This window comes from Orcinus orca, chromosome 8 (assembly GCF_937001465.1).
Source record: "Orcinus orca chromosome 8, mOrcOrc1.1, whole genome shotgun sequence".
Lineage (NCBI taxonomy): Eukaryota > Metazoa > Chordata > Mammalia > Artiodactyla > Delphinidae > Orcinus > Orcinus orca.
The window spans coordinates 34,840,736-34,864,392 of NC_064566.1; the positions used below are offsets into that span (position 1 = coordinate 34,840,736).

General features: G+C 36.2%; 1 protein-coding gene across 2 annotated transcripts in view; it reads right to left on the bottom strand.

Annotated features, from left to right (window-relative positions):
- Positions 1-1,136: 1,136 nt before the first annotated feature.
- NELL1 (neural EGFL like 1) overlaps positions 1,137-23,657 on the bottom strand; it is an 868,290-nt gene continuing 845,769 nt past the window's right edge. For both annotated transcript variants that reach the window (XM_004263922.4, XM_004263921.4), the window contains 3 exons: positions 5,859-6,035; positions 3,351-3,575; positions 1,137-1,622 (listed from right to left, as the gene is read on the bottom strand). In XM_004263922.4, coding sequence (XP_004263970.1) covers positions 1,572-1,622; positions 3,351-3,575; positions 5,859-6,035 — 453 coding nt within the window. In that variant the 3' untranslated portion in view covers positions 1,137-1,571. The remainder of the gene's footprint in view (positions 1,623-3,350; positions 3,576-5,858; positions 6,036-23,657) is intronic.

Below are 23,657 nucleotides of genomic sequence, written 5' to 3' on the forward strand. Positions count from 1 at the left end.
ATGGAGGTGCCATAAATATTTTCTAAATAATCATTTTCAAAATCTCTGTTCCAAGATTACACTTAAAGAATTAAAATGGAGACGTGTTCTAATTTACCATACTATAGCAGTAGTTGTCAAATATAGTTTTAACTGCTATATCATAATTTAGCACGTGAAATTGATCTCATGTAGTGAATTGTAGTTATTTTATCTTCACAAAAATACTGACAAATATCAATAAATAGGTAATCTTAACTTGTAATTTTTAATTATTAATTCTATTAATATTTGGGATTTAAAATATATCTAGCATGACTGACTTAACAACTTAGGTCTTTGTCTTGATTTTGTGAACAAAATTTCATGAACCAACTTGATTCAGAACAATGATGAATTCAGGAGACTTAAGTATTACAAACCACTAAGGTGTGGTTCACTTGAAAACTACAACTGTTTTAATTCTCAGCTCAGATATAATGTCATTTGCACATTTTATTCATTTTATGTAACTCGATAACTGCCATCGCTTAAAAATATGGTAGTGGCTCAAATGAAAACATTCACTGTTGACCATACAAACAGCTTCTTAAAAGCATGTCCTCTACCATATGTGATGTGGCATGATTTAGTAGAAAATATCATTGGACAGGCATCAGGAGACCTGGTTATCAATCCCAATGTGTTACAAATCAACTAGATCTGAACAAATTAGTGGACTGGGATACATTAATTTACTCTTATATAATGTAGGAATAACACCATGCACCTCTCCTATAGTGACAACTTGTATTAAAAAGCATGGAAGTCCCTTGTAAGTAAGTTATCAAATACTATATAAAACCGATGCAAGGATACTTTCTCTTTCAATGCCAGAAAAGTCTGCAAGCATTGCTGTTTCTAAATTGTGGCTTAAGATTTTGTTTCATTTTGTTTGTAAGAGGGAGGAGAAAGTTCTTTTTCAAATAATTATTTATGTTTGTGGTCCCCTCTTTAACATATCATAATTGCTTTCAGCTTGCTTAAGCTGAACGAGTGGGTATCTAGGTGTGTTCAACAGTTTGAAATGTAAGTAAGATGCAGTTAGGCTCTACATACACATATTAATACATTTCACAGGAATCTCAATACTAAGTATTCAGTGGATGGGACAAAAATCACAACAGGCAACTTTATTTGTAGAATTTGATCCAAAAATCCAGAAAAAATAAACAAAAGGAGCCGAGCCTCTATTATGTTAGTACACAAAATAAACAAAAAAATACATCAACATTTACCATGAGATCATTTAAATGTGTCTGCAAATGATCTGATAAGGGAAACGTGATTTACAACATGGGAAACTTTTTTTTTTTTTAAACCACCATAGACTTAAATGCACTGCACTGTAGGTCACCTAGACTAGGTTAGCAAGAATGAGCAACGTGGTAGGTCCAAAAGGTAAACCCCCAAACACCTTCCTTCAGTGGAAACTTTGGTAATTGTCTGTGGTTAAAAACAAAAAACTAAAAACACCAACTCCTGTTCTTCATCATGTTGGATGGTTATTTTGTCCATTTTTCTCCCACGATGATGAGTCCATTTTAAATACTTCAATTATTATGAAGACACTCCAAATCCACAGAACAGCAGACACTTCCATTCTGTGCATCAAGACACAAGCATTAGCCAATGAGACATAGACTATAAATCAATATGTAGTGTCCACCTTTATATTCAAAATGACCATCTACATGTTGAGACCAACTCCATGAATGCTATAAAAAAATTACTAGAAAAATGCCAAAGATTTATGAGACCCTTCAGGGTCCCTCTTGTTGGCTACTGCTGGCAGTGCAACTTCATACACCCCTGTCTGAGCTCAGACCAGGTTTGTTTGAGACTCCTCTGTATTTCCAAGTTGTCTGTTTACACAACTTATCCACTGGACTTACTCTAAATGAGATTCTTTCCAAAAATAACCCCCTGAAAGATAAATTGCCATTAATAATACTAGTCAAAAGTACCAAAAGAGTCTGAAAATAACTCCAAAATGGCTTACAGAAAGGTGGGCATGTTAGGGGTAAATATAGACTATCTCATGGTGACTGTGAAGGGGATGGTACATATCAATTTTTGGGAATTCATGAAAAATCAATTACATGTATTAATGTAAATATACCTTTATAATCCTCCTAAATGAATCTCAAACCTAAGCTCAGAAAAATAATACTAAATAACATAGGTCTCCACATCTCCTGGTCATTGTGTTTGATGGGGCTGAAGGTACAATGGGACCATGACTCTTGCTATATGAAGCTTGATGTCCTTTATGTATTGGGGCTGCATTTTAAGATGGTACTTTTCAGGAAGGAGAAAAGAATCCACATTTAACAGCATAAAAAGACAAGTTGGGATCCTTCCACTGATGCCTGAAGCTGAGCCAGGATTTGATAGACTTGAATGGACTAATATATATATATATATATATATTTTTTAAATATTTATTTATTTTGCGGTACGCGGGCCTCTCACTGTTGTGGCCTCTCCCCTTGCGGAGCACAGGCTCCGGACGCGCAGGCTCAGCAGCCCTGGCTCACGGGCCCAGCCGCTCCGTGGCATGTGGGATCTTCCTGGACAGGCACGAACCCGTGTCCCCTGTATTGGCAGGAGGACTCTCAACCACTGTGCCACCAGGGAAGCCCAGGCACTAATATTTTTAACATGCTTAATCATGGGAATCTTAAGCAGATGTTTCGGCAGAAATTTGACCCTGCCTAACCCTTGCTTCAAGTTGACTACAGTCATAGCTCTTCATAAGCTTTGAAGGTAGGAAGGGGTCAGTTGTTAATTTTAATGACATATGAGGATGCCTCATGGTAACTCCTCCAAAAAGATAGGCAAATAATCACAATTAATTAAATCGTGCAGCAAGAGCTTCAAGTCCCTGCATTAGGTACTGTGATAGTTAAGCAAAGCAAAAAACTTCATAGATTTATAGAACACTTTCTTCTAACATTGGCAGTTTCATGAAAGAGCTTATAAAAATTTCCAGGATGAAAAAAGATTTTTTTTTTTTTACTTTTTAATATGCAGGTCAAAATAGCTTAAATCAGCCATAATTGGGCCTAGTGCAATTGTTTAAATCCTGTATTTTAAAAGGCAAAAGAGAGGACTATTTTATTCCATGGTTATCATTTGGAATTTGCCTTAATACACGGTACAGCTACAATCCATTCAGACAGATTAACCTCTGGGGAGAAGCAAATGCCTGCATGTGTTTCCACCATGCCCCTTGGAACCTGTGCCTTCAGAAACATCAGGAGTGGACCTCCTGCAGGTGTTCTCTGGCAATTGTTCAAGGCCTGGCTATCCTCAGGACACCCAATTACCTTGCATTTGCAGGTTGTGCAGGGAGATCCAGTCATTGTCCACACTGAGCCACTAAGCCTAGAAAGGCCATAGCTGTCCAGGCAAGTTTTTCTGATGTCATAGGCGATGTTATCAGCCAGGCAGGGGTCACTGACACAGCGGGGGCAACATTCCCCTTCCAAGATGGTTGTGTACTCACAGCTCAAATTGGGGCAAGTGAGCGGCCAGCAATCTACCTCTCCTTCCTGTGGAGAGAAAGCCAAAATACTGCATCATTGACCTTATGCACAATCCTGTTGCCAAAGTCCCAGAGGGGGAAATTCTCAGGAATCTCCATCACTGTCCTCACTGACTGTTGCTACTTTGCATCATTATGGGTATGATGTGTTTCCTCCTTGAAGAACAAATACAGACATCACCTCCTCCAGAGTGCTTTTGCTGACTGTCTATACTGTAGCCACGGAAAGAGTTCGGTCCCATCTCTGCGTGCCAATGGCAACCCATAATTATTTTTATCGTGAGACTTATTATAATTATCAATACAATTCCAGATTACATTTTGAGCTTTCAGGTTTTGGGCTTGTTCCTTTATCCCCCCGATGCTTAGCACAGTTCTGGTCAATAAATGCTAAACAAATGAACAAATAGATGATAAGGTACTGAGCTAGCGTGTAAAGAGAAATCTATTTCCCTTAAGGTCAAAGAGGAACTTAAACCACTGTACTATTTCAATAACAACATGCACTGAGTTGCTTATATTGGATTTAAAATTGAGGTTGGGCAATATCAGGAGAACAATTTCATAATGGTTTTGAATGTAATGTCTGGCTAGTGACACATCACAAATGTGTGTAAGGTGTTACAGTTCAGACAGAGCCTCCAAGTATTCCAGGATGTGGCCATTGTGGCTCCACTGAGCTGCACATAGTACAGACTACTACCTATGTAGCCTCTTCCCTTATCATGACACTCATTATAATTTATGCAAACGCATGCCTAATTATTCAGTCAGCTTCACAAGACTATGGCCTTTAGTCAGCTTCATGATAGACCATGTCTGTCATGCTCATTGTTATATCATCCAGAGTCTGGCACATGCAAACTATTGATATTTATTAAATATAACCCACTTTATTCTCAAGTCGTTATTAAGTTATATTCAGCAGCTTCGGTTCTCCCAGGAAATAATAACCTTAGGGTCTGGGGATGAGAGAGGATACTCTTTTGAAATTCTATGAAAATATCATGTCTAAAATTAATAACAGTTTTTCTGAGTGCCTGATGATTGGCTTCTTCAAAGAGAAGTGTAATTTTCCAGGCTGATGTGGAGCCTAATTCTATAGCTGTGTTGTGTTTGCCTGTTCTTGAATGGGAGATGTAAGAATGGCTATGATTTGAATATATCTGAGTTATACTCCTCAGTATTAGGAGTGATTAAGAAGGATTTGTTTCTATTAAGATTATCTGCACATTTGCCAGGTGACTTTAGAAAATCCAATAGAAATTTACAGCACAGTTTTTCTGAATGCCTGTTTTTATACAGTATCCATAGACTGAATCATTAATTTTAGCAAATGTTAAATTATGGAACACAGCTAACAGTTTCCATTACAAGTTGACTTAGTTATGACTTAGCTCCACTGGCTTAATTACCTCAGAGATGGAACATCATATTCACTATGATAATGTGTCTTAACAGTCTTTGCAACATTAGAAATCTTTGTGTTACATAATTTGAAACAGAAAGAACCAGGTCCAGAAATTAAGGTTTTTCTCTGGACTTTCTCTAACCTGATTATATCATTAGTATCCCCATATTAAGATACAAAATAACCTTCATTTTTCTACATTAAGGTTTAGCACTGTAAAACAAATTTTTCAATCTAGGAAATATGAACAATAGTAACTACTGTTCACTAAGTACCTTCTATGAGTCAAGTACTACACTTGCCTTTCATATAACTGATCTTCACAACAGCCCTGCAAAATAGGTGCCCATCCACTTGTGTACACTGAAGGAAAGAATGATCAAGTAAAATGTTAGGACTTGCCCAAGTTAATTACACGCATCTTGCATGTGGGAGAACCAGGACTGTCTCTATGACCTAGAATCAATATCAATCCCTGATATTTCTACTATGTTCTGCTATCTCTGATATTGAAACCTTTAATGGTAATGTCCCAAGAAATGAAAGATTTGACTCTGTAAGAACTATAAGTCCCCATCAAGGCTTTGAAAGCTTTCTATCATGTGGGGAATTTTATTGATCTGGAGTGGCTAAAAAGTAGCAATTGTAAACTAACTTAGACCAAATCTGTGCTATAGATGTCCTTTCTGTCTTACATGGTGTTTTAAATAGTAGAATACTAATGTCTTCTGGAAGAACATATGCCCCGTAATTAGCCACAGGACCCACAACTCCCTGCACAGGATCACAAATCGCAGGAAACTAAATCCCACAGACAACTGAGCTTGTAAACCCCTCCAGAATATATAGGATAACACACTCTAAAGGAAGCCAACATACCAGACACCGGCACTGCTGGCAACTGTGAGTCCAGTTGTCTCCACTACGATAGAGCTTGTGTCCATTTTGATCTAAACATTGACTTGTGACCCTGGTGTCACACTCTGGGCAACAGAAAAGGTCAACGCTTGGATTCTGGCAATCACAAGCTGTCCGCCGGCAGAATATCTTCCCATCCTGTTTAGAAATGAGATTAAGGAGGTTTCATCATTAGGGAAACAATAATCTGCACTATGGAAACCAAATCTTATAAACACTTTACAGAGCACATAGGAAAGATTTCTAGTCAGAGTGCTCCCCTAGCCACCTCCCATTTTGCTCGAAACAGATGCACACATGTATCCTCACATATACACATCCTGCCTTTCCCTGACCTTGCCTGCAGGGCAGCCCAAGTAAACATGGAGACATTTCTAAGTTGCAGAGGGAAGTCAATATGTTCTTTCAAACTTTTCTTCTAAATGTTTCTTAAAAATCATATTTCTAAGTAACATTATAACTAAGCAGCTAAAAATGCATAAACAGTCAAGCACTCATTTGAGTGGAAAATCATGCTGCTGTACTTTTCCCAGTTCACAATGAACAACCTAATACATTCAAATGCATTCATCTAATTTTATTTCTGGCTCAACTCTGGGAGGAAGTCTGACTATACCCTTTTTACAGAAGAATTCACTGAGGCCCAGAGAGGCTAAAAGACTTACCTAGTAACACAGAGGTAGCAATTCTCTAAGCACCACCACCAGATATTCTGGTTTTGAAATAATTTTTCTTCTACAAGATAGCTTTTAGGTTGTTTATTATAAGGAGCTACAATAAGGTGTCACTTCCCACCTTGAGGCAGCTCCCCAAATTATAGGCAGAGTACAATTTCTGGAATAATGGCCCTGAACACTCAGAAGGGTTTGAAGGTCAACAGCACTCAAACGTTAAGACAGAACGTTTTGCAGTGTTTCTCATTTATATGTCTGTTGCTCACGGTAACTTCTCATCTCAGACAATGAAGAGCTAAAAATTTAAGGTGAGACATGTGGCCACCTTTTATGGTTATAACTGCTTTGCTGAATATTTACAAAAACAGAGAATCTCAGGGCCAGAATACACCTTAGAGGACACATAACCAAACTTTCTGACCTATACTTGATTAGTCTAGAGCAACCATATTCAAAAGTCATCAAGCCTGTGCTTAAAGCTCTCCGGTCTTGAAGAACTCAGCACCATGGAAGGTATTCTAATTACGCAACTCTGTACCTTTCTGAATGTTAAAAATTGCACTTTTTCTTGCCCATCTTCATTGATCCTTGTTTACACCCTTGGTAATCACAGAACTCCCCATCCCTTCTATCACATTTTTACTCTTCGTTCTTAGAAGAGAGCTCTTACGTCTCCTCTGAATCATCTCATCTCTAGATTAAACATCTCTAATTTTTTGACCACTCCCCATAGTTTTGAATCTTCTCACTGTTGTTGTGGCCACTTTCTTTTTTAAATTTCTAATTGTTTTTATTTTTAAATATCTTATTTTAAAAAAATTTTATTGAAATATACTTGATTTACAAAGTGTTATTTTTAGCTGTACAGCGAACTGATTGTTATACATACATGTAGATATATATTTTCTTTTTCTTTTTTACATTTTCTTCCATTATAGGTTATTACAAGATGTTGAGTATAGTTCCCTGTGCTATACAATAGGTCCTTGTTGGTTATCTATTTTATATATAGTAATGTTTATATTTTAATCCCTAACTCCTACTTCATCCCCCCATTTCCCCTTTTGTAACCATAAATTGGTTTTCTATGTCTGTGGGTCTATTTCTATTTTGTAAATAAGTTCATTTAATCATTTTTTAGATTTCATACATAAGTGATATCATATAATATCTTTCTCTGTCTCACTTCACTTCGTATGATAATCTCTAGGTCCATCTGTGTTGCTGCAACTGGCATTATCTCATTCGTTTTTTATGGCTGAGTAATATTGCATTGTGTATATGTACCACATCTTTATCCATTCCTCCATTGATGGACATTTAGGTTGCTTCCATGTCTTGGCTATTGTAAATAGTGCTGCGATGAATACTGGGGTGCATGTATCTTTTTGAAGTATGGTTTTCTCCAGATATATGCCCAGGAGTGGGATTGCTGGATCGTGTAGTTCCATTTTTAGTTTTGTAAGGAAGCTTCATAGTGTTCTCCATGGTGGTTGTACCAAGTTACATTCCCACCAACAGTGTAGGAGGGTTCCCCTTTCTCCACACACTCTTTAGCATTTATTGTTTGTAGACTTTTTGATGATGGCCATTCTGACCAGTGTGTGGTGATACCTCATTGTGGATTTGATTTGCATTTCTCTGATAATTAGTGATGTTGAGCATCTTTTCATGGCTTTTTGGCCATCTGTATGTCTTCTTTGGAGAAATGTCCATTTAGATCTTTTGCCCATTTTTTGATTGGGTTGTTTATTTGTTTGTTTTTCACATAGAGCTGCATGAGCTGTTTGTATATTTTGGAGATAAATCCCTTGTCAGTCACCTTGTTTGCAAATAATTTCTCCCATTCTGTAGGTTGTCTTTTCGTCTTGTTTATGGTTTCCTTTGCTGTGCAAAAGCTTTTAAGTTTAACTAGGTTCCATTTGTTTATTTTTGTTTTTATTTTCATTACTCTAGCAGGTAGATCCTAAAAGATATTGTTGCAATTTATGTCACAGAGTGTTCTGCCTATGTTTTCCTCTAAGAGTTTTATAGTGTCCAGCTTTACACTTAGGTCTTTAATCCATTTTGAGTTTATTTTTGTGAAAGGTATGAGAGAATGTTCTAATTTCATTCTTTTACATGTAGCTGTCCAGTTTTCCCAGCAACACTTATTGAAGAGACTGTCTTTTCTCCATTGTATATTCTTGCCCCCTTTATTGTAGATTAACTGACCATAGGTGCATGGGTTTATTTCTGGGCTTCCTATACTGTTTCATTAATCTATATTTCTCTTTTTGTGCCACTACCGTACTGTTTACTGTAGCTTTGTACTATAGTCTGAAGTCAGGGAGCCTGATTTCCTCCAGCTCTGTTTTTCGTAGGATTGCTTTGGCTATTCAGGGTCTTTTTGTGTTTTCATACAAATTTTAAAAGTTTTTGTTCTAGTTCCGTGAAAACTGCCATTGGTAATTTTATAGGGATTGCATTGAATCTCTAGATCACCTTGGGTAGTATAGTCATTTTCACAATATTGATTCTTCCAATCCAAGAACATGGTATATCTTTTCATCTGTTTGTATCACTTTCTGTTTCTTTCATCAGCATCTTATAGTTTTCAGAGTACAAGTTTTTGCCTCCTTAGGTCGGTTTATTCCTAGGTAGTTAATAATTTTAGATGCAGTGGTAAATGGAATTGTTTCTTTAATTTGTCTTTCTGAATTTCTGTTATTAGTGTATAGAAATACAAGAGATTTCTGTGTATTAATTTTCTATTCTGCAACTTTACCAAATTCATTGATGAGCTCTAGTAGTTTATGGTAGTGTCTTTAGAATTTTCTATGTATAGTATGATGTCATCTGCAAACAATGACAGTTTTACATCTTTTCCATTATGGATTTTTCTCTTTCTTTTTCATCTCTAATTGCATGGCTAGGACTTCCAAAACTATATTGAATAAAAGTGGTGAGAGTGGACATCCTTGTCTTGTTCCTGATCTTAGAGGAAATTCTTTCCGCTTTTCATCATTGAGAATGATGTCAGCTGTGGGTTTGCCATATATGGCCTTTATTATGTTGAGGAAAGTTCCCTCTACGGCCACTTTCTGGGGAGATTTTTTTTTTTTTTATCATAAATAGTATAAAATTTTGTCAAAAGTGTTTTCTGCAGCTATTGAGATGATCATATGGTTTTTTTCTTCAGTTTGTTGATGTGGTGTATCACACTGATTGATTTGTAGATATTGAAGAATCCTTGCATCCCTGGGACAAATACCACTTGATCATAGTGTATGACCCTTTTAATGTATTGTGGATTTGGCTGGCTAGTACTTCGTTGAGTATTTTTGCATTTATGTTCATCAGTGATATTGGCCTGTAATTTTCCTTCTTGTGGTATCTTTGTCTGGTTTTGGTATCAGAGTGATAGTGGCCTCACAGAATTAGCTTGGGGGTATTCCTTCCTCTGCAAATTTATGGTAGAGTTTCAGAAGGACAGGTGTTAATTCTTCCCTAAATATTTGATAGAATTTGTCTGTGAATACATCTGGTCCTGGACTTTTGTTTGTTGGGAATTCTTTAATCACAGTTTCAAGTTCAGTGCTTGTGGTTGGTCTGTTCATATTTTCTATCTCTTCCCACTTCCCACTTGGGAGATTGTACCTTTCTAAGAATTTGTCCATTTCTTCCAGGTTGTCCATTTATTGGCATATAGTTGCTTGTGAAGTCTCTTATGATCATTTGTATTTCTGTGATGTCAGTTTTAACTTCTCCTTTTTCATTTCTAACTCTATTGATTTGAGCCCTTTCCCTCTTTTTCTTGATGAGTCTTGCTAAAGGTTTATCAATTTTGTTTATCTTTTCCAAGAGCCAGCTTTTAGTTTCATTGATCTTTTCCAATGTTTTCTTCACCTCTATTTCATTAATTTCTGCTCTGATCTTATGAGTTCTTTGCTTCTACTAACTTTCACTTTCATTTGTTCTTCTTTCTGTGCTTGCTTTAGGTGTAAGGTTAGGTTGTTTGAGATTTTTCTTGTTTCCTGAGGTAAGATTGTGTTGCTATAAACTTCCCCCTTAGATCTGTTTTTGCTGTGTCCTATAGGTTTTGGATCGTCATGTTTTCATTGTCATTTTTCTCTAGGTATTTTTTGATTTCCTCTTTGATTTCTTCAGTGATCCATTGGTTGCTTCGTAACGTATTTTTTAGCCTCCGTGTGTTTGTGCTTTTTACAGTATTTTTCCTGTATTTGATTTCTAATCTCATAGCATCGTGGTCAGAAAAGATGCTTGATGTGATGTCAAATTTCTTAAATTTTACCGAGGCTTAATTTGTGGCCCAAGATGTGATCTATCCTGGAGAACGTTCCATGTGCACTTGAGAGGAAATTGTATCCTGCTGCTTTCAGATGGAATGTTCTACAAATTAAGTCCACCTGTTCTAATGTGTCATTTAAGGCCTGTGTTCCCTTATTGATATTCTGTCTGGATGACCTGTCCATTGATGCAAGTGGGATGTTAAAGTCCCTCACTATTATTGTGTTACTGTCAATTATCCATTTATGTCTGTAAACATTTGCCTTATATATATTGCGGTGCTCCTATGTTGGGTGCACATATATTCACAATTGTTTTATCTTCTTCTTGGATTGATCCCTTGGTCATTATGTAGTATCCTTCTTTGTCTCTTGTAACAGTCCTTATTTTACAGTCTATTTTGTCTGATATGTGTATTGCTACTCCAGCTTTCTTTTGATTTCCATTTGCATGGAATACCTTTTTCCATCCCTTCATTTACTGCCACCTTCTTCAACAGTTTTGAGTATTTCCAATAATTGTTGTCATCATCTACCATCAATTTAACATTTATTTCATGTCACATTGTGCCAACTCTTTTATATGCATTGTCACATTTAATACTGATTATTCAGTGGAATAGAAATTTTTATCTCCATTTCTCAAATGAGGTAGCTGAATTAGAGAGCTGAATATAATTCCTCAGTAATGGTCTGACCAACACAAAATGAAGTGAGACTCATGGTCACCTTGTTTTAAGTACTGTACTTTTATAAATGCAGCCTGATTTCAATATTTACTTCCTTACTTACTTTGGTTATGTCATAGTGTTGACCTCTATGAGGTTAATGAAGACTAAAACCTCATTAAGCCCTATTGTGTCTTGTGTGGTTAGTTGTTTGGAAGTGTAAAACTTGGTGTTTATCCATATTGTATTTCATCTTGTTAGATCCATTTCATTTCCCTCGCCTGTCACAATGTTTTCTAAATGCTGTGTCTGTCATTCATCTTAGTTTGTCCTCCTTCAGTTTAGTGACATCTGCAAACTTGATGGGCCTGCCCTTAGGGTCTTCATCTACTTCATGGACAACAATGTTGAATAGGACAGGGCTTGCTGAGATATGTTTACTGCCAGCTAAAGTGGAAATCTTTAAATGCTTTACATTCTTTATGGAGACATGCTGGCTACATATGTAATGAAGTAACAGGTTAAAAAATGCTTTACTTCAAATGGTGTGCATCAGCTCTATTACTAGGAGAAATGACAAGAAATCAGTGTTCAAAATATTAGGGGATGAAAGATTATATGTATATACATGCATACACATACATACATACGCATATATACATATATGTATAAAAACACACGTATGTTTGCACATATTTATAGAGAGAGCAAGCGAGAGACTCTAGTTAAGCAGATGAACTGTGTCAGGGAATTCAGCTAGTCTGGACAGAGGAGTGTCCAGGTCCTAGGAATTTTTCAACAATAGACCTTCAGCTTATAGCTCATATACCATGATTTTAACTCACTAATATATTTGGTTTAAATAACCATACCCCAAATGACTCCCCTATGGGTTTAACAGAAGCTAAGAAAAATGATAGCTATGACATGAAAACATTTGGTCAGCTCAGCTGACCACAATATTACTCTCCCCAAGTATAGAAGGACCAGGTCTTAGGAACCCACATGGCTATTCGTGAACAACATAAAACACAGGGATAGATTCTTCTGGAAGCAGGTACTGCTCAACAGGCAATGACACCCAATCAGAATGTCAAGTTTCTCTGTGTGTGCTGTTCAAAAGAATGAATAAGAATAAGTGAATAGCCTCCAGGGTTAGTTCAAAGTAATTTCACATCTCATCAATTATGTGAGAATGCCAAATAGGGCCCTCTTAGACTTTAACAGGCTTCAGAACAATAGCCATGTTCACAGTGGCTTTTGAATTACAGGTTAACTGTCAAGAAAATTATTTTCCACTTTTACTGGGAAATAATTGTCGTACATCATTATATAAGTTTATGGAGTTGCAGCAGAGTGGTGTTTGACTTGCATATATTGTGAAAGGATTACCATAATTGCTTCAGCTAACATCCATTTCCTTATATAGATAAGAAAAAAAAAGTAAAAACAAAAAGAGGTGGAAAAGTTCTCCTTTGATGTTAACTATTAGGATTTACTCTCTTAATAACTTCCCTATATATTAGACAGCAGTGTTAGCTCTAGTTGTCATGCTGTACATTACATCCCTAGCACTTACTTGTCTTACAGAAGTTTGTACCTTTTGACCACCTTCTTTCAATCCCCCACCCACCCTCTACTTCTACAAGTCTGATCTCTTATTCTCTGTTTTTGCTTGTTTGTGTGTTTGTTGGGCTTTTTTGATCCCACCTGTAACTGAAATCATACAGTAGTTGTCTTTCTCTGATTTATTTTACTTACCATAATGCCATTAAGGTCCATCCATGTTGTTGCAAATGGTAGGATTTCCTCATTTTTTTCTGGCTGAATAATATTGTGCTGTAAATATATACCACGACTTCTTCATCCACTCATCCATCTATGAACACTTAGGTTGTTTCTGTGTCTTAGCTATTGTAAATAATGCTGCTATGAACATGTGGGTGCAGATATCATTTTGGGTTAGTGTTTTCATTTCCTTTGGATATATTCCCAGTAGTAAAACTGCTGGATCATAGGGTAATTTTATTAAGTTTTTTTTAGGATCCTCCATACTGTTTTCCACAGTGGTCATACGAATTTTCAATCCCACTAACGGTACACAAGGGTTCCCTTTCCTCCACATTCAAGCCAGTATTTGTTATCTCTTGTCTGTTTGATGATGGCCATTTGAACAGGCATGAGGTGATACCTCTTTGTGGTTTTAATGTGCATTTTCTTAATGACTAGTGATGCTGAGCATCTTTTGAGGTACCTGTTGGCTTTTCATATATCTTCTTCTGAGAAATGTCTATGCAGGTCCTTAATGCATATTTAGTTGTGTTATTTGTTTTTATGCTATTGAGTTGTATGAGTTCTTTATATATCTTAACCCCTTGTCAAATAGATGGTTTGCAATTTTTTTTCCCCATTCCATAGGTTGTATTTTCATTTTGAGGATGGTTTCTTAAGCTGTCCAGAAGTTTTTAGCTTGATGTAGTCCAAACTGTTTATTTTAAAAATTCTGTTGCTTGTGCTTTAGGTGTCATATAAAAAAATCATTACTATGACAAGGAGCTTTATTCCTATTTTTTCTTCTAAGTGTTTCATGGTTTAAGTTCTTACATTTAAATCTTAATCCATTTTGAATTTTTGTGAATGGTGTAAAATAGTGGTGCAGTTTTATTTTTACATATGAATATTCAATTATCCCTGCAGCATTTATTGAAGAGATGTTTTTTCTCCTCCACTGAGTATTCTTGGCTCCCTTGTCAAGTATTAGTTGACCATATGTGCTTGGTTTTATTTCTGAGCTCTTGATCCTGTTCCAGTGGTTCATTTGTCTGTTTTTATGCTTGTGTAATACTCTTTTGATGATGATAGCTTAATAGTATAGCTTGAAATGAGAAAGTGTGATGCCAACTGCTTTGCTCTTCTTTCTCAGTATTTCTTTGTTATTTGGATCTTCTGAGGTTCCATATAAATTTTAGGAGTATTTTTTCCGCTTCTGTAAAAACTGCCATTGAAATCTTGATAGGGATTGCATTAAATCTACAGATGTCTTTTGGTAGTATTGACATTTTAAAAATATTAATTCTTCCATTTCATGAATATGGGATATGTTTCCATTTATTATTATCTTCTTTAATTTCTTTCATCAGTGTCTTGTAGATTTCAGAGTAGAGATCTTTCACCTCCTTAGGTAAATTTATTCCTAAGTATTTTATTGTTTTTGATGCTACTGTAAATGGGATCAATTTCTTTCTTTTTCAGAAAATTCATTGTTAGTATATAGAAACATGACTGATTTTTGTATGTTAATTTTGTATCTTGCAAATTTACTGAATTTTTTAATTAGATCTCATAGATTTTGGTTGAGTCTTAGGATTTTCTCTATACAAAATCATGTCATCTGCAAATAGAGACAATTGTACTTCTCCCTTTCCAGTTCTGATACCTATTATTGCTTTTTTACCCTGACTTCTCTAGCTAGGACTTCTAGCACCATGTTGATAGGAAGGGTGAGAGTGAGCACCCTTGTCTTGTTGCTGATCTTAGAGGAAAAGCTTGCAACATTTTAATATCGGGTATGATGTTAGCTGGAGGCTTATGTCATATATGGCCTTTATGTGTTGAGGCATGTTCCTTCCATGCCTAATTTGCTAAGAGTTTTTATTATGAAGAAGAGATGTTGAATTTTGTCAGATGTTTTTCTGCTTCTATTGAGATGTTCATATGGGTCTTTAATTATTTTAATGTGATGTATCACATTGATTGATTTGCCTATGTTGAACCATCCTGGTATCCAAGGGATAATCCCACGTGGTTATGGTGAATGATTCCTTTAATGTGCTGCCAAATTTGGTTTGCTAGTATTTTGAGAATTTTTGCATATATACACATCAGGGATATTGGCCTATAGTTTTCTTTCTACTAGGGTCCTGTCCTGGTTTTGTTAAAAGGAAAATGCTGGCCTTGTAAAAAGATTTAGGGAGTGTTCCCTCTTCTTCAGTTTTTTTGGGGAAGAGTTTGAGAAGGATGGGTGTTAATTATTCTTTCCTTATTTCATTCCTTCCTTCATTCTTTATTTTAATTGAATCATAGTTGATTTACATTTTATTAATCTCAGGTGTACAATAGATTCAATATTTTTATAGATTATACTCTTCAATATTTTTATAGATTATACTCCATGAAAGACATTATAAAATACTGGCTATATTCCCTTTGTTGTACAATATATCCTTGTATCTTATTTATTTTACAAATAGTAGCTTTTAACTCTTAATCCCTTACCCCTATCTTGCCCTTCCCATCATCTTGCCCCTCCCCTCTTCCTTCTTCCTACTGGTAACCACTGGTTTGTTGTCTATACCTGAGTCTTTTTGTTGTTGTTGTTATATTCATTCATTTGCTTTATTTTTTAGATTCCACATGTGTTATACCATCTTTCTCTGACTTATTGCACTAAGCATAATGCCCTCTAGGTTCATCCATGTCGTTACAAATGGCAAAATTTAATTCTTTTTTACGGCTGAGCAATATTCCATTGTATGTGTGCTTGTGTGTAGATGTATGTATGTGTCTGTATATACCACATTTTCTTTATCCATTCATTTGTTGATGGAAACTTAGGTTGCTTCCATATCTTGGCTAGTGTAAGTAATGCTGCTGTGAACATTGGGGTGCATGTATCTTTTCAAATTAGTGTTTTCATTTTCTTTAGATATATACCCAGGAGTGGAATTGCTGGTCATATGGTAGTTATATTTTTAGTTTTTTCAGGCCCCTCCACACAGTTTTCCACAGTGGCTGCACCAATTTACATTCCCACCAACAGAGTACTAGGTTTTCCCTTTCCTCCACATCCTCACAAACATGTTATTTGTGGTCTGTTTGATGATAGCCATTCTGACAGGTGTGAGGTAATATTTCCTTGCGGTTTTGAGTTGCACTTCTCTGATTAGAGACATTGAGTATCTTTTCATGTGCCTGTTGACCATCTGTACGTCTTCTTTGAAAAAATGTCTATTCAGGTCCTCTGATGTTTTTTAATTGGGTTGTTTGTTTTTCTGATATTGAGTTGTATGAGCAGTTTATATATTTTGGATATTAACCCATCATCAGGTATATAATTTGCAAGTATATCTCCCATTCTGTAGACAGTCTTTTCTTTTTGTTGATGGTTTTCTTTGCTGTACAAAAGATTTTAAGTTTAATTAGGTACCATTTGTTTGTTGGGGTTTTTTTTTGTTGTTTGTTTTTTTTTGCTTTTGTTTCCTTTTCCTGAGTTGAGAGATGCAAAAAAATATTGCTACACTTTATATGTCAAAGAGTTTTCTGCCTATGTTTTCCTCTAGGAGTTATGTGGTTTCAGGTCTTACATTTAGATCTTTAATCTATTTTTTAGTTTTTCTATATGGTGTAAAGAAATGTTCATTATTTTCATGTAGCTGTCCAGTCTTCTCAGCACCACTTCTTGAAGAGACTGTTTTCTCTCTATTGTATATTCTTCCCTCTTTTGTTGTAGGTTAATTGATCATAAGTGTGTGAATTTATTTCTGGGCTCTCTATTCTGGCCCATTGATCTATATGTCTGTTTTTGTGCCAGTACTATACTCTTTTGAATACCGTAGCTTCACAGTATAGTCTATAGCCAGGGAGCACGATACCTCCAATTCTGTTCTGTTTTCTCAAAGTTCTGTTCTTTTTTCTCAAGAGTGCCTTGACTATTCAGGGTGTTTTGTGGTTCCAAATCAATGTTAGGATTATATGTCATGGAGTATTTTATAGAGATTGCATTAAAGCTGTAGATTGCTCTGAGTAATATGGACATCTTAACAATATTAACACATTATTGCCTGGGAGGTTTTTGCAGAAACTAACACCTGTGGCTGGCAGTTTGTGATATAAGTGAATATTGAAACACCTCAAAATCAAACAACATTTGAGCAAATATCAAAAACTTTTTTTTGCACTTACTGTATTTATTTGAAACTTTGTACATGTCTTACTAAACCATTCTAATATTTTGTTAGAGTGCTACAGGCAGTATATAGCAGGTACCTCTGCAGGGGAACAGAGCATCTATTGCAAATATACCATGTTTCACTGCGCTTTCCCCTGGATAAAGCAGAGTCTACACTTTCTGGTAGCATTTATTTTTTTTAGTCCTGTGGATATTATTTCCTCTAGAATATGTTATTTTATTTTACCTGATAGTTGACAAGGTGGATCTTTGTGGGGGGCTCTTTTGTAAACTCCACAAGAAGGACCAGGTGCAGGGCTACCACTACATTCACCAGAATGGTCCGTTACCCATACTCTAGGTACTGCTAACAAAAATTGTTTGTAAGTCATTTTTATTCTGTGCATTAAGGCTACAATAAATTTTAAATGCATTGAATAAACTGCAATTATTCAGAAACCCACTTTATATTACCATTTTTGAGTTTTCTGGAGGATATTGAAGTTTGCCAGATATTGATCGGATCAATCAACTCCTTTCATATATTTATTATACTCTAATATACAAGTGGACTTAGTTATGTGATAGCCAGTCCTCCTGTCTTCCTTTCCTGTAGATGTTGTGGAGGTGTCATGAATAGTTGTCACTATGCAGACTAGCCTCTTGTCTTTCCATATAAGAAGAATCACTTCCCCCGTCTGTAAGAATGTCATTTCTCCTCACTGTAGATTTTCGGATTTCTCCTTTAATTGGTTTGGTAGACCCTGATTCTCTCTTATAGTCTCACAAACTCTGGTTTTATTTTTCAACAATATTTCAGATGTGAACACACTGTTGTAATAATTGTCTTGGTAAATATGGTGTCCTGAACCCAGATAAGGTTGTAGGACTGACAATACTGTTTCTTGCAGTTTCTTTCCTTCACCTGTATAAATTTTAAGGTTGCATATGTATCCAGTTTCACTTTCACTAACCATCCTGACCAAAATTCCATATTTTGTAAGTCTTCCGGGATTATAGGTTTTGAATCTGAGTTGTCCTCTCCACTTTAGCATTGCCTCCTCAAGTGATGGCTCTTGTTTGAAATTTTGGTAGAAAATAATCCAAAAGAGGTTTAACTTTTGAAATCCTGTCTGCAGGAAGTAGAGTTTCTGAGTTATCATTAAAGTGAAGAAATGTCATTATTTGTTCAAACCTTCTTCTCATTATAATCTTTGGTAAGATAGGTGTTTCAGTAAGGATCAGTAGACCAATATTCTTTCCAGTGTGATTTTCTTATCTGTCCCATCAAACTTATTAATCTAAGAAACCTCTTCATGTCACTATTGGTTACATCAGTCCATTTTAAAGCCTTATCATACTTTTTATATGATTTTTCATTCCGTTGGTGATACACGTTTGTTTGAGAAGCTACCAACTCGAAAAAGTTGTTACCGAAAATTAATTCTGTTATTTCACTAACACTTTGTGGGTAATTACATTCAATAGTTACACCTGACATACCTGTAAAGTCTTCTAATTTTCATGAAATGTTGTCTTCAATCCACTCTAGAAGCAAAGGAGCATTCTCCAGAACCGTGAGTTTCATTTTCACTTTCCATATCAGAATCAGTCACTGAGGTTTTTTCATCTTTTTGTTGGTCTAATATGCACACTGTCTGAATCAGAACTATATTCTGAAGAACTGTCATCTTCGGTGACACTAGTATTTATGTCACTCAGATAATCAGAGACAGTATCTGCATAAAATTTACCGAAAATTTCTCCTTCAAAGTTTCGTGATGTGTCATTTTTGAAAATTTTATTGTAATAAAGTGGCGTTTATAATATACACAAGGTAGGTTGGAACAAAAACCTAATGGAGAAAAATATGAATGATAATGACAACCATAAGTTGTATAATGAACCCTTGGTCAATTTTAAGCTCCAACAACTTTGCACGGTGATGTGAATTGTATCACCCTCTAAAAAACTTACTGACACGTCTCTGGTCAATAAATTGTTAATTCTTTCAATCCAAGAACAAGAGAGATCTTTCCATTTTTCTGTTTCATCTTCAATTCCTTTATCAATGTCTCATAGTTTTCAGAGTATTGGTCTTTAACTTCTTGGTTAAGTTTATTTTTACGTAGTTTATTCTTTTTGATGTGACTTTAAACAGGATTGCTTTCTTGATCTCTCTATTAATTCATTCTTAGTGTATACAAAGCAACAGGTTTCTGTATATTAATTTTGTATCCTGCACATATACTGAATTCATTTACTTAAATAATTTTTTTGGCCGAGACTTTAGGATTTTTTAATGTAGTATCACTTCATCTGCAGATAGTGGCAGTTTTACTTCTTCTTCCCTTCCAATTTGGATGTCTTTTATTTCATTTCCTTATCTGATTGCTGTGTCTAGGACTTCCATTACTATGTTAAATAGAAATGGTAAATGTGGGCATCCTTATCTTGTTTCTGATTTCAGAGGAAAAGCTTTAAACTCTTCACCGTTGAGTATGATGTTAACTGTGGGTTTGTCATAAATGGTCCTTATTTTTGTAAGCTATGTTTCCTGTTTACCAACATTGATGAGAGCTTTTATCATGAATGGCTGTTGAATTTTGTCAGATGCTTTTTATGTGTCTACTGAGATGATCATTCGATAAAAAGATTTTTTGTCATTTATTTTGTTAATGAAGTGTATCACATTCATTTTGCAAATAATGGACCATTGTTGCATCCTTGAAATAAATCCCACTTGATCATGGTGTGGATCCTTTTTATATATTGTTAAATTTGGTTTGCTAATATATTGTTGAATTTTTGCATCTATATTTATCAGAGATATTGGTCTGTAATTTTCTTTGTTTTGTAGTGTCTGTATGGTTTTGGTATCAGGGTAATGCTGACCTGTAGAATGAATTTGGGAATGTTCCCTCCTCTTCGATTTTTGAAATAGTTTGAGAAAGATAGGTATTATCTCTTTATATTTTTGGGAGAATTCCCCTGTGAAGCCATCCAGTCCTGGACTTCTGTTTGCTGGAAGGTTTTTTATTATTATTATTAATTCAATTTCACTACTAGTACTCATTCTATGCAGATTGCCTATTTCTTTGTGATCCAGTCTTGGCAGGCTGTATGTTTCAGAAATTTTTCCATTTCTTCTGGGTATTCAGATTTGATGGCATATAACTGCTCATAGTATTCGCTTATGATTTTTTTGTATCTCTGTAATATTCGTTGTTAATTTCTCCTCATTCATTTCTTATTTTGTTTACTTGGGTCCTATCGTTTTTCTTGATGAGTCCGGCTAAAGAATTTTCAATTTTATCTTTTAAAAATCCAGCTGTTTGTTTAATCTTTTCTATTTTCTTCTGGTCTCTATTTCCTCTCTGATATTATTTCATCTTTTCTGCTGACTTTGGGATTTATGTGTTCTTCTAATTCCTTTAGGTGGTATGTTACGTTGTTTGAGATTTATTTCTTGAGGTAGGCCTGTATTGCTATAAACTTCCCTCTTAGAACTCCTTTTGTTGGATTTCATAGATTTTGAAATGTGTTTCCATTTGTCTCCAGGTATTTTCTGATCTCCCCTTTGGGTTCTTCATTGACCCATTTTTTTTTTTTTAGTAGCATGTTTATTAGTCTCCATGTGTTTGTGTTTTTCCCATTTTTTTCTTCCTATAATTGATTTCCAGTTTTATACCATTGTGGTCAGAAAAAATGCTTGATGTAATTTCTATCCTGTTACATTTGTTGAGACCAGGTTTTTGGCTTAGCATGTAGATCACATGGTAGAGTATCCTAAGTTGCAAGGCTTTCCCTTTAAGTATATCATGCCACTCCCTTCTGGCCTACAAAGTTTCTACAGAAAAATCAGCTAATGGCCTTCAGAATTTTCTCTTTATCTTTAAATTTTGCAATTTTAATTCGGATTTGTCTCTTTGAGTTCATATTGTTTAGGACTCTCTGTGCTTCCTGTACCTGGGTATCTGTTTCCTTCTTCAGGATTGGGGAGTTTTCAGCCATAAGTTCATCAGATACATTTTTGACCCATTTCTCTCTTCTCCTTCTGAGACCCTTATAATGCAAATGTTTGTTAGCAGGCTTAATGTTGTCTCTGAGGGTCCCTTAAAATGTCCTCATATTTTAAAATGTGTTTTTCTTTTTGCTCTTCTAATTGGGAGATTTCCATTATTCTATCTTCCAGATCACTTGTGAGTTCTCTATTGCCTTGTCTGCTGGTAATTCCTTCTAGTGTGCTTTTATTTCAGTTATTCTTCAACTCTGATGGGTTCTTTTTTATATTTTCTAGTTCCTTGTTAAAATTTTCACTGTGTTCATTTATTTTTTTCCAAGTTCAGTTAGCATTCTTATTACTGATTCTTTGAAATCTTTAACTGGTAAATTATTTGTTTTTTACAATAATGTTTTTTACATTATTTATTTTTTCTTGTTCTTTCTCATTTTGTCTTCTCATTTTGCTTAACTTTCTGTCTCTATGAAAGTAGGTGAAACAGTTACCCATCCCAGTCTTGAAAGAGTGTCCTTCTATTGGAGCATTCCTATTAAGTTTGCATTTGTGAAGTGGCTTTGGTGGGAAAGCTGGATCTGAGGTGAATACAGGTCACATCTTCCCCCAGGGTGTGTTGGCAGCTATCACCTTGGTGGGAGATGGGGCAGGAACTGGAATGTCTAGAGCCAGAGCTAGGTGTGAGCTGGAGCTTCTCCCATGCTCAGTGGTTGTCACCCTCCTCCAGGGATGAGGTTGGGTCCCAAGGTGCTGTAGAAGCCTTGAGAGTCAGGTCTGAGGTGATTCTGTTCCAAGTGTGTGCCCTCCCCTCTCCCAGCAATAGCACCTTGGCCCCAGAGGGGAACAGTACTGGAGAAAGAAGGGCTGGAGCAGGTATCTGGTGCAGGCCAGGGTATGTGCTGTGATGGTCCAGGCGCCCCAGTCAGAGTTTCACACAGCTCCCAATCCACAGCTTCCAAAAGCACCAGCAACGGCCACACTTGCCCCACGCAGATGAAGTGCTAAGTTCGAGCCAAGTGCCCACCCTCCTTGGCAACAACAGCCTTTGCCATAGTGGGGAGCTTATCCAGGGCTCTAGGGGCCTGCTTGGGTGCTCAGTGTGTTGAGGCATGTGCTGGGGTGGTAGTAGGAAGCTGGCCAGAGCCCCATGAAGTTTCAATCTGCTTCCTTCCTTCCTGGGAGTAATCTTCACAAGTTGAATTTTGGGTTCTAAGTCCCACTGGTATTCAGACCAGCTAAGGGGACTTGTCTTCCCAGTTTTAGACCCCAGGGCAGGCTGCCCCATATGTGGTTCAAACCCCTTACTCACCAGGGATGCTCTCTGAACCCATGGTAGCTCCCTGCTCTTCTCTGTCCCCTCTTAGGGGCACAGGTCCTGTCCTGATGGCTTCTCCTCCCTTCCGGAGTCCATGTGGCTCTTTTACAGCCTTGGTTGTAGAAAAGTCTTTCTGCCAGTCTCGTTTGTTTTCAGTGAGAATTGCTCCATGTACATATGTATTTTGGATGTGTTCATCAGGGGAAGTCAGATCCTCATCCTTCCCCATCTTGATCTCCTCCTCAATTCTTTAAAGTTCACCAGTGAAGCCTTCTTTGTTGTGAGATTTTTTTCATTACTGATTCAGTCTCCTTACGAGTAATCTGTTTATTCAGTCTTGAATCAGTGTGAGTAAGTTATGTTTTTAAAAATCTTTCCATTTCTTCTAAGTTTTCCAGTTTGCTGAAGTAAAGGTGTTCAAAGTAGCCTCTTATGATCCTTTGAATTTCTGTGGTATCAGTTGTAATGTTTCCTTTTCCATTTATACTTTTGTTGATTGGAGTCCTTTCTCCTTTTTCCTTTGCAATGAACTGACTCTTAATTTGGTTTATATTTTCTGTTGTTTTTCTGTCTCTATTTCTGCTCTGATCTTTATTAACTGTCAAGAAAATAATTTTCAATAATAAACATGTCACAGGTGGCCTTATTTAATTCAATGAGAATGTCATTATAAAACATCAGCTCACAGAGCACAACCACACTGGAATTCAAATTTGGCAAGAGAATGGAGCCCACTAATGGCGAGTAATACTACTTGCCATAGATTTGTGGGTTTATTCCTAGAGCTTGACCTCTATCCTAGCTTGGGTGGTCAGGACAATGCCAACTTAAATGACAAAGATGTATTTT